We start from the raw sequence: 12,827 nt of genomic DNA on the forward strand, positions 1-12,827 counted from the left end.
AAATCACAATGCACAGGATCACATTTACTGAGAATCAGCCAGCCGCAGAAGCCTCTTCTATCTACTGGATAAGCCATGCTAGTCCTTGCTCCAAACACTCTCAAAATTGCCAACACAGGACGTACATGCAAGAAGACAATACACAGACACATGCCCAAAACAGCAAGAAATCATTACTATGGTGAGACTAAAGACGTTTCATTTCTCCAGTGCGTTTCTTTATGATGTATCCTACTGCGCAGTTTAATGTATTTTTCTCAGATAGAAATTACTAAACCACAAGGCATAGCCGTTCTCCCTCTCACTACCCCACTTCATTTCACTTACTAATGGGAGTTTCATCTGAGGCCAGGGCACAAAATGTGGTGAAGGAGCCCATTTTAAAGCTTATTTATATTATTAATATTTTAGTGTCTGTAAGGACCAAAGCCATGATCAACACTCAGTCCTTAATGGTCAGAAATCAAGCAGAGGCATTGATAAGGTGCAGATATAATTTAAACCTGCCATCAGGCTGAACAAAAGGATGCGCGCAAACAGTCCAACAGACGCCCAAGCTCTAACTCTCCAATTATTGCATAGGTTTTTAAAGCATTAACTTCAAATGCACACTTTTCTCATGACCCTGTTCTGGATTTAAGTGCATTTATATCCAGATTATAATCAGAAAGCGTATTTAATTAGATATTGTTTGCAAGTACTTTGAGATATAAAGTGCTCTATAAATGCTAAATATTATCATTTAAATACAGTTTGCAATTACTTCTTACAACCTATTCCACCCGCCACACTGCTATAATTGGATTACAGGAAGCCCAAAAAAAGAAAAAAACCACCTAGAAGTAGAAATGATGAAACCATGTGCACGTGAAGCTCAGATTTTTACCCTAGGTATAAATAATTCATAGGCATTTTAAATGGAGGGTTAGGTTGTAAAATCTAGTGAGATCAAGGCAGTTGGCCTCCACAAGACTGAAAACCACAAAGTTATGTTGATTTTATAAGTTTCTTACTTATAAACCAGGTGGAAAGTAGACTGTGGTCAAAAACACAGGGCTCTTTACTCTTCTAGCTGCCAGCTCCGTCTTCCATTTTCTCCATTCTTATCTTAAAATATCTATATCTGTCTGAAAAAAAGCGTAACTCCAGATTTTGATTTTAATAATTATCTGGCAGATAAAAGCTTGAGAATGGCTCCTGTTCTAACATGTCTTCCCATCTTGCTATCTTCTGTGATAATCGCAAACTCAGTGGTCTTCAATTCTTAAAAAATGGAAATCTTTGAGCCTGATTCCACATGCCTTCCAAACACACTTGTTGGATACTTCTCCAAAGAGAAGGGCAGATTAAACATAAACGTACCTTATATACAATGTAAAAGGAAACCACTGCTAATCACAAAATGGTTCACATTTTATGCTTTCAGGTTTTTAGACAAGAAAAAGGACAATTCACATGCTCTAAGCTGATCTTGGTTATTTAAAAAACAAAATCACAAGGGAAGAAATATTTTGGAAATAACACTTAAAACACAACTATGCTCATCAAAGAGATCCTGTGCCCCAAACGAAAGTCTTCTGGGAAATCTGTGAACCCAGCGAGATAATACATCAGATAATTCTGATGTCATGACAAGGTCAAATACTGGCCATGTGAGTTACTATGGGCACTGACTTTAGGGTAGGTCAATCGTAAGTTCGGCCATTTAGAAGTTTCATGACCTTTGGTAGATTAATTGATTTTTCCAAGCCTCATGCATTCATCTGTACACTTACCTCACAGGAAATTGGGAGATAATTTGACAATGTCAAGAACCTTAAAGATCATTTATAACTTTCACTGTAAATTACACTTCTAAGAAGTTATTCAAAGGAAACAGAGATGTATACAAAGACTTATGTATAAGGATAAATAATGTATAAAAATAATGTGTACAAAGACTTATATATAAGGATGTTTGATTATCAAAGCACCATCTGCATGAGTTGAAAAGGTGGAAATAGCCAAAAGTTTCATCAGTAGGAATTGGTTAAATATATTATGATGCATCCCCACAGTAAAATGCTAAGTGGTCCTTAAAACATATGATTAGAAATTTGAACACTGACTGAATGAAGAAATTAAAAATTACATTTCTTAGGCATGATTATGGTCTTGTGGTTATGTGATTTTTAAGTTTATCTTTTAGAAATACTGAAATATTTACAAGTGAAAAGATATGATGCTTCAAAATAATATGGGAGAGGAAGAGGATGGGGGTATAGATAAAATAAGATTGGGTACAAGCGGAAAATTGTTCATCTGGGGGCTCATTACACTACTCTACTTTTTAAAATAACTTTATTTAGATTTAATTGACATTCCATAAATTCACCCTTTTGAAGTATACAAGTGATTTTTAGTAAATGCACCGAGTTGAGCGAGCATCACCACGACCAGGACACGAGCAGTCTCTTCCTACACCCCCTCTCCTCCAGCTCCAGCAACCCCTAATCTACTTTCTGTCTCTATGGATTTGCCCATTCTGGACATTTCATATAAATGGAATTATATAACATGGGGCCTTTTGTGTCTGGCTTCTTTCACTTAGCATAATGTTCATCCATGGTATCGCGTGTATCAACACTTCCTTTCGTTACTGAATAATACACCATCTTAAGAATATAATGCATTTTGTTCATTCATTCATCAACTCATGGATGTTTAGGTTGTTTCCCCTCTTTGGCTATTATGAATAATGCTACTAAAAATACTGGTGTACAAGTTTTTGTGTGGATATATGTTTTCAATTCTCTTTGGTATATACCTAGGACTGGAATTGCTGGGGCACACGGTAACACTTTGAGGAGCTGCCGACCTGTTTTCCTAAGTGGCTGCACCATTTTACATTCCCACCAGCAATGTAAGAGCATTCCAGCAATCCATCTACTTTTACGTAAGTTTTAAGCTCCCCATGATAAAGAATTTTTTTAAATTTTGCCATAGAAAAACATTAATAGTATGGAAAATGGCTGATTATTAAGTTTTTAAATAAAAGGTTGTAGATAATATATACAACATAATCTTAATTTTTTTAAACTATCCATTTAGCTATGTGTAGAAAAAAACTACTAAGCCATATACCAAAATATATATGTGGTTATCATTGGGAATCATGAATTCTTTTTGTTTTTTCTCCATTTTCCAAGTTTTCTGCAATGATCATGCATTGCTTTTATAATGAGAACAACAAAAAGCTTTTTTTAATTTAAACATACTTTTAACAATTCAGCAGTCTTTGCTCCCGTTCCCAACCTACATTTTCCAGACCCTGGAGCCCCAGAGGTCATCCTGGTGGGATTCCTAAGAAAATCAAAAATACGCATTGCCAGGCTTCCCTGGTGGCACAGTGGTTGAGAGTCTGCCTGCCAATGCAGGGGACACAAGTTCGAGCCTTGGTCTGGGAAGATCCCACATGCCGCGGAGCAACTGGGCCCGTGAGCCACAACTACTGAGCCTGCCTGTGCTCCGCAGCAGGAGAGGCCGCGATAGTGAGAGGCCCGCGCACCGCGATGAAGAGTGGCCCCCGCTCGCCGCAACTAGAAAAAGCCCTCGCACAGAAATGAAGACCCAACACAGCCAAATAAATAAATAAATAAATTTATTTTTTTTAAAAAAATACACATTGCCTTCATGAAGCTTGCTGTCTAGTAGTAAATATAAGCCAAGACAGAAAGTTCTGAGGTCTAAAAAAAAAGTTATGAGATCAGTTCGGAGAGGATTTACAAGTGAGAGGGCTAATTTCTATCTGAAAGGATCAGGGCAAATTTGGTGGAAAAGGTGGCATTGGAATGCTGAGTGCTGGGGTAGTAGGTACAGAAAAAGAGAATAAGGTAGGTCACCCCCTAAAGAGCATCCATGGGGAGAAGGAAGCTGTTCCCTATGGCAAGTGAGAAGGAATGGTCGTTAACTGCAGGGCATGGGGCGGGGCCCAGCTGAATTTTAACTGGTCTTGAAGTAAAGAGTTTAGTCTTTGTTCTGTAGACTGAGGAGTCGGGGAAGGCCGTGAATTAAAAATACCCAGACTGGGCTTCCCTGGTGGCGCAGTGGTTGAGAATCTGCCTGTCGATCCAGGGGACACGGGTTCGAGCCCTGGTCTGGGAAGATCCCACATGCCGCGGAGCAACTGGGCCCGTGAGCCACAACTACTGAGCCTGCCTGTGCTCCGCAGCAGGAGAGGCCACGATAGTGAGAGGCCCGCGCACCGCGATGAAGAGTGGCCCCCGCTTGCCACAGCTAGAGAAAGCCCTCGCAAAGAAACGAAGACCCAACACAGCCAAAAATTAATTAATTAATTTTTTAAAAAATAAAATAAATACCCAGACTGAAACTGTGCTTTAGGAAGACTAACGTGGCTGCAATGCACAAGGGAAACTGGCCAGGAGAAGGCTGGAGGCAAGGGGACCCAGGCAATAGATATTAAGGAAAGATGTTTAAGGTTGGGGTAAAATAAAATGTGTTTTGAGAATTTCCAGGCACCCCCTTGAGATAAGTAGAGGCAGCCTGGGCATGTAAAAAAAGTGGATAGAGAATCAGCTTTCTCTAGAGGGAAATCAGCTTCCAACCAGAATGGAAGAAATTATAAGCAGAATTCATCCAACATTTTCTATTTAAGTCCTCCCTCTCTCTCTGCTAGGAACCTCATATTTCTATGTGCAGAATAACATTTCTTACAAAACTATCACCCAGATTTTCTTGGAATTCTCAGCACGCTGCTAGTTCAGGCCCTCTTCTCACAGAGCTACTCCCCCCCCCACAGAAATGGAAGAACGAACTGAACATGAAAGCATCTTTCAGACACAAGTTATCCCAAATTCTATGAGAAACGCAGACTCAGACTGATTCTGCTCAGCTGGTCAGGGCTGCCATGACTTGATCACAGTAGCTCAAAGCTGGGTGGGCTTTAGAACCACTATCACTGAAAGAAGGAATGGCGTAGAACAAGAAGGGCACGGAAGATTAATTCCAGGGCAGACAGAGACACAGAAAGAAGAAAGGGCCAAGCAGCAAGACTCAAAGTTACGAGATTTCAAAGAGCCTTACTGATAAGGGGGGAAAATATGATCTACCCATAAAAGAAAAGTGTTGGGTATTCTTTCATCAACAAAATATTCCATGACCTCCTAAGTCAATAATTTGGCAAACAGCAAACCATGACTTATATTAGCTTTTGTACAAAGATTACTCCAGTTAATAATGAACACTGAAAATGATTACACATATTTCTCTGATGTTCTGATAACTACCACTACACCCTATTTTATTATGAGGCAACGTCATGGCAAAGAAAACACCTGTTTAATATCTCTAAAAAACAGCACATATATCTAATTAAAAAACTTGTGCTATTATCATTTTAAGATACCGTTATCTTAGCAATTCATGCAACGTTACTAAATTCTCATTTAAGACCAAATTTAATTAATTGCTCTGGGGTAATGAATTACTAATGTTGCAAGATTTCTTGAAGCCCATGAGACCTCTGACCAGAAGGTTTTAAATACTGGACTAGTAGTGTATCATTTCAGGCATCCACTCCCTGTCCCACCTCACACACACACAAACTTTGAAAAGGCACAGGCACAATATATGTGTTTTTATTTGCATAATGGTTAATCCATAAAGAGGAGAAAAAGTCACAAAAAAAAGAAAAGAAAAAGTTTTTAATGAATAATGCTGATACTTGATACTGGTTTAGAAATATGCTAATCTCCAAAAAGTTTCTGGGCTGAACTCACCTCGAGCAAAGGTCAACCCAGGCCATCAGAGGGTCAGACAGAGACCATGAAAGGTCAACATAAGGCCATACTGATACATTCAAAGGAAAAAGTACTATTAAAAAGATGCACGACCTTCTGATATCTTTTTCTCAGGATCATTTTCTGTTACACACAATCATTGGGATCAAATGTTGGTGGAATCAAGTTCCCCATAAAATTCTATTTAATCATGGAATAGCATATCTGTGTAGTGCTTTACAGTTTTCAAAGCACTGCCATAAATACTTATTGATTTTTGAAACCTGTGTATGAGGAAGGCAAGCAGTTGTGATCATTCCCATTTTTGAGTTAATTACGGACAAAGGACTGATCCAAAGTCACAGGATTAATAAGACATGGACACAGAACCCAGTGCTCAGTCCACTCCATTAACTCATTCATTTATTCAACTAACTGGGACTATGGACTCAGAGATGAACGAGACCTAGCCTCTGGCCCCAAGGAGCCCACAGTTTAGTGAGCAAGTAGAAAGAAAACCCCATACCATTTATAATACAAACGTAAAAAGCATAGCAGGAAGAATACATGCAAGTCTTCCAGATGAGGTCAATTCTTAAACCTAGGTTTCAATGGAGAAGAAAAATATCTAGGCCCAGCAGGGAGTGAGGGGTAGAGGGAGAAAGACAAGCAGAGGTCATCCAATTCTGTTCAAATAGAAAAGTGAGTGTGAGTCCTGGCAGAAACTTAAGAGTATGAAGTCAGCAGCGGCCAATCTTGGCCTTGATTGCCTTACTCTGTGGGCCCAGCCACGGTGCTCAGATTCAGATGTATGCTAATCTCCAAAAAGCTTTCTGGGCTGACCTCACCTCCTATGCAATAAAGCATACTGGTGGCACATTTCATTTCTTTTAATACTGTCATATCTTGAAGGAAGAATGACTCAAGCCCTGCATCTGAATGAGTAGATTGTTTTCTATAGCCTATGTATGTACACACACATTTCATACACCCACATGGATAGTTTATATCCGTAAAACTATGTAGAATATAAGTATCCACATAGATTATAGAAAACATACATAGAACTCTATAAACCTTGCATGCAGAGACATCTGAATAATGTGTATGTCTAGACCAACCCCTTGAGATATGTTTAGATGGAAGAGGGTTACGGAGAGAGAGGTTACCATGCAGGACAACCATCTGTCCTAGATGATTCAGACAGTCATTTGCCTGCAGAGGAGGAATTGAAGGGGTTGGACAAGATGAATTCCAAAGATACTTTAAAGCTCCATGGTTTAATGTTTTATGAGCTTACCTGCATGAAGCAGTTTCTCTATTTTTGATAAATAAAATTCCATGACCCTGGTGAAATAATTCCTCTCGGCCATTTTTTTTGTGCTCAGGCAGAAAATGTATTACTGATATTTGATTTAGCCACAGACAATGTGACTTAGAGCACTGAATGAGAAGTCAGGAAACCTATATCCTCTCCCCAAACCACCCTTCTCCCCTCCCCTACTCACCCCACCTCCAAGCAGGGAGAGGGCTGTGTGACCTTGGGCAATACACTTGACCTCTCTGGGCTACAGCTTCCCAGGTATTAAATGAAAGGAGTGGCTAAGTGTTCAACAATTCTCTTCCAGCTCTAAATCTATGAAATCATTCCTCTCCCTCAAGACTTAGTTCTCCACAGCTCTAAAAATCAGGACTAATAAAACTGGATTCAGATCACCTCTTTTCTAACCATCCTCTCTTTTCTTACTTTTTAAAACCATCCAAATCTTGCATAATTTAAGTGATCAGTGCTTCCCTGGTTGCTCTGGTTTAAATTATGCATTGTTGCTATTTGGGGAAAATTTAGACTGGGTCCAGTCTGGGATCACTGGCTGAGAACAATAAGCCCCCAAAGTGAGAAAGGATAAAGGCCTCTCCAGACAGGATCTGCTTTTAATGCATTGAGCACAGAGTTTACAAAAAGGGCATTGATTGTGTAAAGAGCCACCAAAACAGCAAGGGACTGGTAAGGCTGCAGTAAATTCTCCTAGATGCCACTGACCTTGGCTGCATTTCAGGGGTCAGGCATTCCCCAGGAAGTTCTCAGCAGGCAGGCTTTCCTGAGGATTTAGGAACAAATGAGACCTCTCATCTACATGAGCCCATCTCTCTTAATCTGGGAAAAAAGAAAAAGATCATCTGCCCTCTGATTTGTGGAGATGACCTCTGTGGCCTTTGGACTCAGCTCCAGGCCTGCACAACTCACCCACCACAAGACTGGTCGCAGACCCCTGACCTCTGGGAGGCAATTGTCCCCACATCTGCACTTAAGTCCTCCTGCTAGCAGTTCCCCATCTCCTGGGCTAGCTGGAAGCTGTATCCCTCCCTCTTTCCACACCTCCTGCAGGCAGAAATACAGTGGCAAAGCACTAAAACCCAAGCCACAAAGAGCAATTTCAGTGAATTGTGCAAAGATATCTTTTCAAAATACTGATCTCCCAAGCGCAGATCTCCCAGGTGTGAATTGAACTCCAGGTCGGCCGAGGAGCCCTTGTGGTTGCTCATAAGCTTGCAAGCTCTGGGTATCTCTGAAAACCTTCCCCAGGAAAAAGCCCACAAGGGACACCTCCAGACCAAGCCCAACTACAATCGTATAAGAGCGCTATCCATTAGAGAAGCAACGTTGAGATTCCGGCTCAGGGAAATCGCAAGACTTGCCCATTGTTCAGACTCCCATCCCCCCGCCCCGTCCTCCTCCCCAGCTTTGCCACTTTTCTCTACCCTGAAGTCTGGGCCATCCATCCACCTGATTAACCCGCTGGCAGAAACTCCCAGCGCAGAAAGTAGGGCAAATGAACACACACAGTCAGTAAAGCAGGAAGCCACAGACTTGGCCAAAGCACCCACCCCGTTACCAACCTCCACCCCCAGCTGCCCAGGGGGCAGCGGGTTCTGAATGTGGCCTTTCGGCGCCGGGGAAATAGCTTACTGTAATAACGCATGAATGAGCTTTCGCTACCCAACTATCAAAAAAAGCCATTTCAAATGGCATCTCTGCTCCTTCTCAGCCCCTTGGCTGCCTCCCAGAAACCTCACCTCTGAGATGGAAGGATTAAGGAGAAGGGGAGGGGGAGTTGAAAAGAGGAGGGTAGGTCAGGAGAGAGAGGATTAACGAGACTAAAGAAAAAGTACCACTTTGACCATAAAGGTAGTTCTTTAAAATAACAGTGAAGAAGGCAATGTCAAGGCAAGTACTGAAGATTCAGGTATACAACCCCAAGATTTAGCATCTAACAATGTATTCTTCAGAAGGGCGTGGGAACTTCCAAGCTTCACCTATCCTGCCTGTCTCTGTGTTGATAGCCACCATCAGTTCGGTCTCACCGACCCTCCCTGCCTCATGTATATACAATCGCTTTTTTAAAAAAATTTATTTTTAGTTCAAGAGAGGAAAAAGCCGTGCTAAGATTGGTAGCCCATCCTTCTCAGACCCCCGCTGCTGCTGCCACCCACACCCCTCCCCCCCTTCCAGGCAGGCAGCATCTAATTAACATCTCAAGAAAGCTCTGCCCCCTTCCCCGAAGGAGTGTGTTGGGCTTGGGGGGTGGGGAGGCGTCGAGGCTGCACTAGGATTCCTGGTATTCCGATCTCAAAACAACAGCAAAATGGATTCTATATCAGTGATGTCTTAGTCAATACAATGAAACGGCGTCTGAGGCAATTCACGTGAGGGTAAATGCAAACCAGGGGGTCTGGAGCGGGGTGGAGGTAGGTGCTTTACAAAGGACTAGCCACAGACACAGAGAACACACACACACACACACACACACACACACACACTCACACTCCCAGGAGTTCCGGTCTGATTGGGGAAAAGCAGAGAACACATCCCTTTCACCTGCTTAAGTTCAGCCATAAAACTGAAATGTCACAGCCACAAAGTCAGAAAGCACAGGCAGGGCTGAGTTAAAACGATAAATAAAGGTGAGCGGCAGACCTGCGTTTAAGAGAGCGCTGAGAGGGAGTCGGGGCGCCGACGGCAGAAAATGGGGGGAAGGGGAGGCAGTTGCCAGCTACAAGACCAGCATAGCAATAACTGCCCCCTTGGAGCGGCAGGTTCGGCGTCGCGGGGACAGCCAGGCTCACAATGTCATCTAGCAGGTAGCTGGAAAACGTGAGGGACCAGTGCCTTTATTCGCGCTGTTGTTATTCTTTTTGCAGAAAGGGACAGTGGGGTCTAGAGCCTTGGCACTAGACGACTGCCCGGGGCTTGTGTACATACACACGCACGCACACACACACGAGCCTTTCATTTTAATGCTCTTACACCGGTCTACGATGAAACTGGCATAAGCTCCACGAGTTCTCAGGGGAGCTTTGGCTGCCACCAAAGGAGGACACGTACCGCACAGCCCCTGCTGTGGGTGCTTAGCCAAGAGCACCTCAGCAACCCCCGAATCTAAACGAGAATCCAGGTTCCCTCGCGTCGCATTCGCCCGCCTCTGCCTACCAGCCCGAGCCCCAGTTCCACGCACCAAGCCCATTCACCCTGACCCAAAACACTGGAAAGAAATCAGAAAACATGTTCCACTCACCCTCAAAGCCGAGAGATCGATTTCATCCAGGCTGCGAGCCGGAGAGTCGCTCGCCATGTCGACTTCTTCGCGGGAGAAATGGACCAAAACCACCCCGAAGATTCCCCGTTGAAAATTCCACCTCGGTCTATTTCACTCGCGTCCTCATGCGGGTGTCGCGCCAGAGGCCCGGGGCCCAGCCTCCCCCGCCCACCCCGGCCCCACAGCGCCTGATCGCGATCCTCAGCGCGTCAGTCCGCCGGCTCCGGGAGCCCAGCCTGCGCGGATCTCCAAGCCCGGAGTCGCGGTGCGTGTGGGCTGTGCGCCCTGAGCAGCTAAGGGCGCTGGGGCTGCGTGGGTGTATTTAAATGGGACATGCTTCTTTGCTTGTGCGTGGATGGCGGCTGCATTGGCTGTTATAATGAGACACATCAACTCCTCCACTCAGCTGGGGGGGTGGGGGTGGAGAACCACACAGAACTGTCTATCACCGCTTCCTGGGAGGAGTAAAGGGGGCGGGGGGGAAGAGGCGGAGGAGGCGTGGTCTCCTACTGGGGAGAGGCCGCGCTTCCTGACCCGGTCCCTCTGCACCAACGTGGGTGGGGGAGGGGCGCGCAACCTTTCAGCCCAGGTTTTGCGGGCTAATCGGGCTGGATCTAAAGAGCTGTTCCTGAACCCTGCCGTGCTTATCGTAGGGACAAGGGGACTTTATTTTTGTGTGTCCAATTCTTGCGCTGCAGCAAAATGGCCCTTCAGTCGCATTTTGAGGGGTTTTCGGCAGGGTTCAAATGCTCCAACGTTGAAAAAAAATCCGGAGGGAAAAAGAAAAAGAGCGACGCCCTCCCTCCCCCATTAATTATTTGTGGGGCTGGAGTAGCGCGGGCTGCTGCAACCGGTGCATATAAGGACTTGTGTGCAAGGAAGGGGGTCCGCCTCCAGCCGCGGAACGAATGGGGGAGAAGCGCACTCGCGCCGGGCGCCCAGATCCCCGCTTCGGCAATTTGCAGCTGCCGCTGAGTCGGGTCCTCCTGCGGCCCCCGGGACCCCGCCTGGCAGTTATCGAGGGCCGGTCACTCGCCGCCTCCGGGCTGGGAAGGTTTGCGAAAAGCGGGAAAGCTGGGAGCTCTGAGCTCCCTCTTGGCCTCGCCACACCCAGGACCTACCCGTACCGCAATTCCCCCACGGAAACGACCGAACTGAAACGAGGATTGTTCTCTGGGTGCAATGGCTTGAATGCTTCAGGTAATTCGGAAGGCAATACTGGATAAGGCAGCACACGCCGCCTCAAGACACTGCATCGTCCTTTCCGGCAGTGTTTCTGCTGCTGACCTACCCAGATTGATAGAGAAAGTTTGGCTGGCGGATAAGATGCAACCCAGAAGATGTACGGCGTGAGAGCGATTTCACTCCACCCGTATTCTCATTTATAGGCTGTACGTTTACAGTGGTAAACCTGACATTCTGTAATCTGGAGTGTCAAGTCACTTCCCCCAGCCTCCTCGCACAGCCCTTCCTGTCCGGCCTTGGCCACGCGAAATACATAGGATGAAACGCTAAAATTGAACTTTTCTCCCAATACAGCAGTAGCTTCGAAAGCATTATCTGCACCTCTGTTAGGATGAGAATTTTCTTCTGGCCAAGTGTCCTGAGGGTTTTTTAGTCGTGTGATATGAATATCAGCTTCAGAACAATGCTTTTGAATGAATGAACAGAACCCAATGTAGTTAGTTCTTCAGGACTGCAGACGTTAGGGGACTTTCAAACAGCATTCGGTATGCGGTCTGCTGTTTTTGTTAATAATATTCTATTTATTTATATGCATCGAGCATCATGAAACTTGAAAATTGTTCCAACATCTCAGTGGCCATAACAGTTTAGGAGCTTTTGCCATTAAAACGTCAAACGTTTAAATGTGTCATATTCAAAACATTTGATTTGATCTCACATTTACTAATAAAATCATCCAGCTCGAGGTAGTAACTAAGCCACCAAGTAATGTCGAAATGACGTAAAAACCTATCATTTCTCATCGTCCTTATTTTTCCTTTCTCTGTGCCTTTTTTACCCTTAATCTAGATGACAAGTTAATGTATTGTCTCAGTATTGAAAGAAAATAATTAAGATCAGGTATTGATATCTATGAACAGAACTATTTTTAAAACTCCAAACATATGAAAAATGAGGTAAACATTTTTTTCAAGGGGAACCTTCATTTTATACCCCCAATTTTATTTGAAACATCACAAATAGGTCATTTCTTTTAGCGTTAATCAGCTGTTTAGGACGTAAGGGTGTCATGCTACTGGCACTAAATTCTACCCTTGGGTTTAGAATCCGATTAGAAAACCGTATATTCGGTACAGCGCTGTGTACTAAGTGGGGGAGGGCTTCCTAGGAGCCTGAGAGGATGATAAGAGAGTCAGGTGGAGGCAGGGATGCTGGTTGCAGGAAATACCATAAAAGGAGAGATTACAATAGCCAAGGTCCCTCCAGCTGG

At 44.1% G+C, this 12,827-nt stretch overlaps 1 protein-coding gene across 4 annotated transcripts in view; it reads right to left on the reverse strand.

The window, feature by feature from the left end:
- TNIK (TRAF2 and NCK interacting kinase) overlaps positions 1-10,824 on the reverse strand; it is a 414,235-nt gene extending 403,411 nt beyond the window's left edge. For all 4 annotated transcript variants that reach the window (XM_079921223.1, XM_079921222.1, XM_079921221.1 and 1 more), the window contains exon 1: positions 10,352-10,824. In XM_079921223.1, coding sequence (XP_079777349.1) covers positions 10,352-10,408 — 57 coding nt within the window. In that variant the 5' untranslated portion in view covers positions 10,409-10,824. The remainder of the gene's footprint in view (positions 1-10,351) is intronic.
- Positions 10,825-12,827: the final 2,003 nt, after the last annotated feature.

The sequence above is a fragment of the Stenella coeruleoalba genome, assembly GCF_951394435.1.
Source record: "Stenella coeruleoalba genome assembly, chromosome: 5".
NCBI classification, from domain to species: domain Eukaryota; kingdom Metazoa; phylum Chordata; class Mammalia; order Artiodactyla; family Delphinidae; genus Stenella; species Stenella coeruleoalba.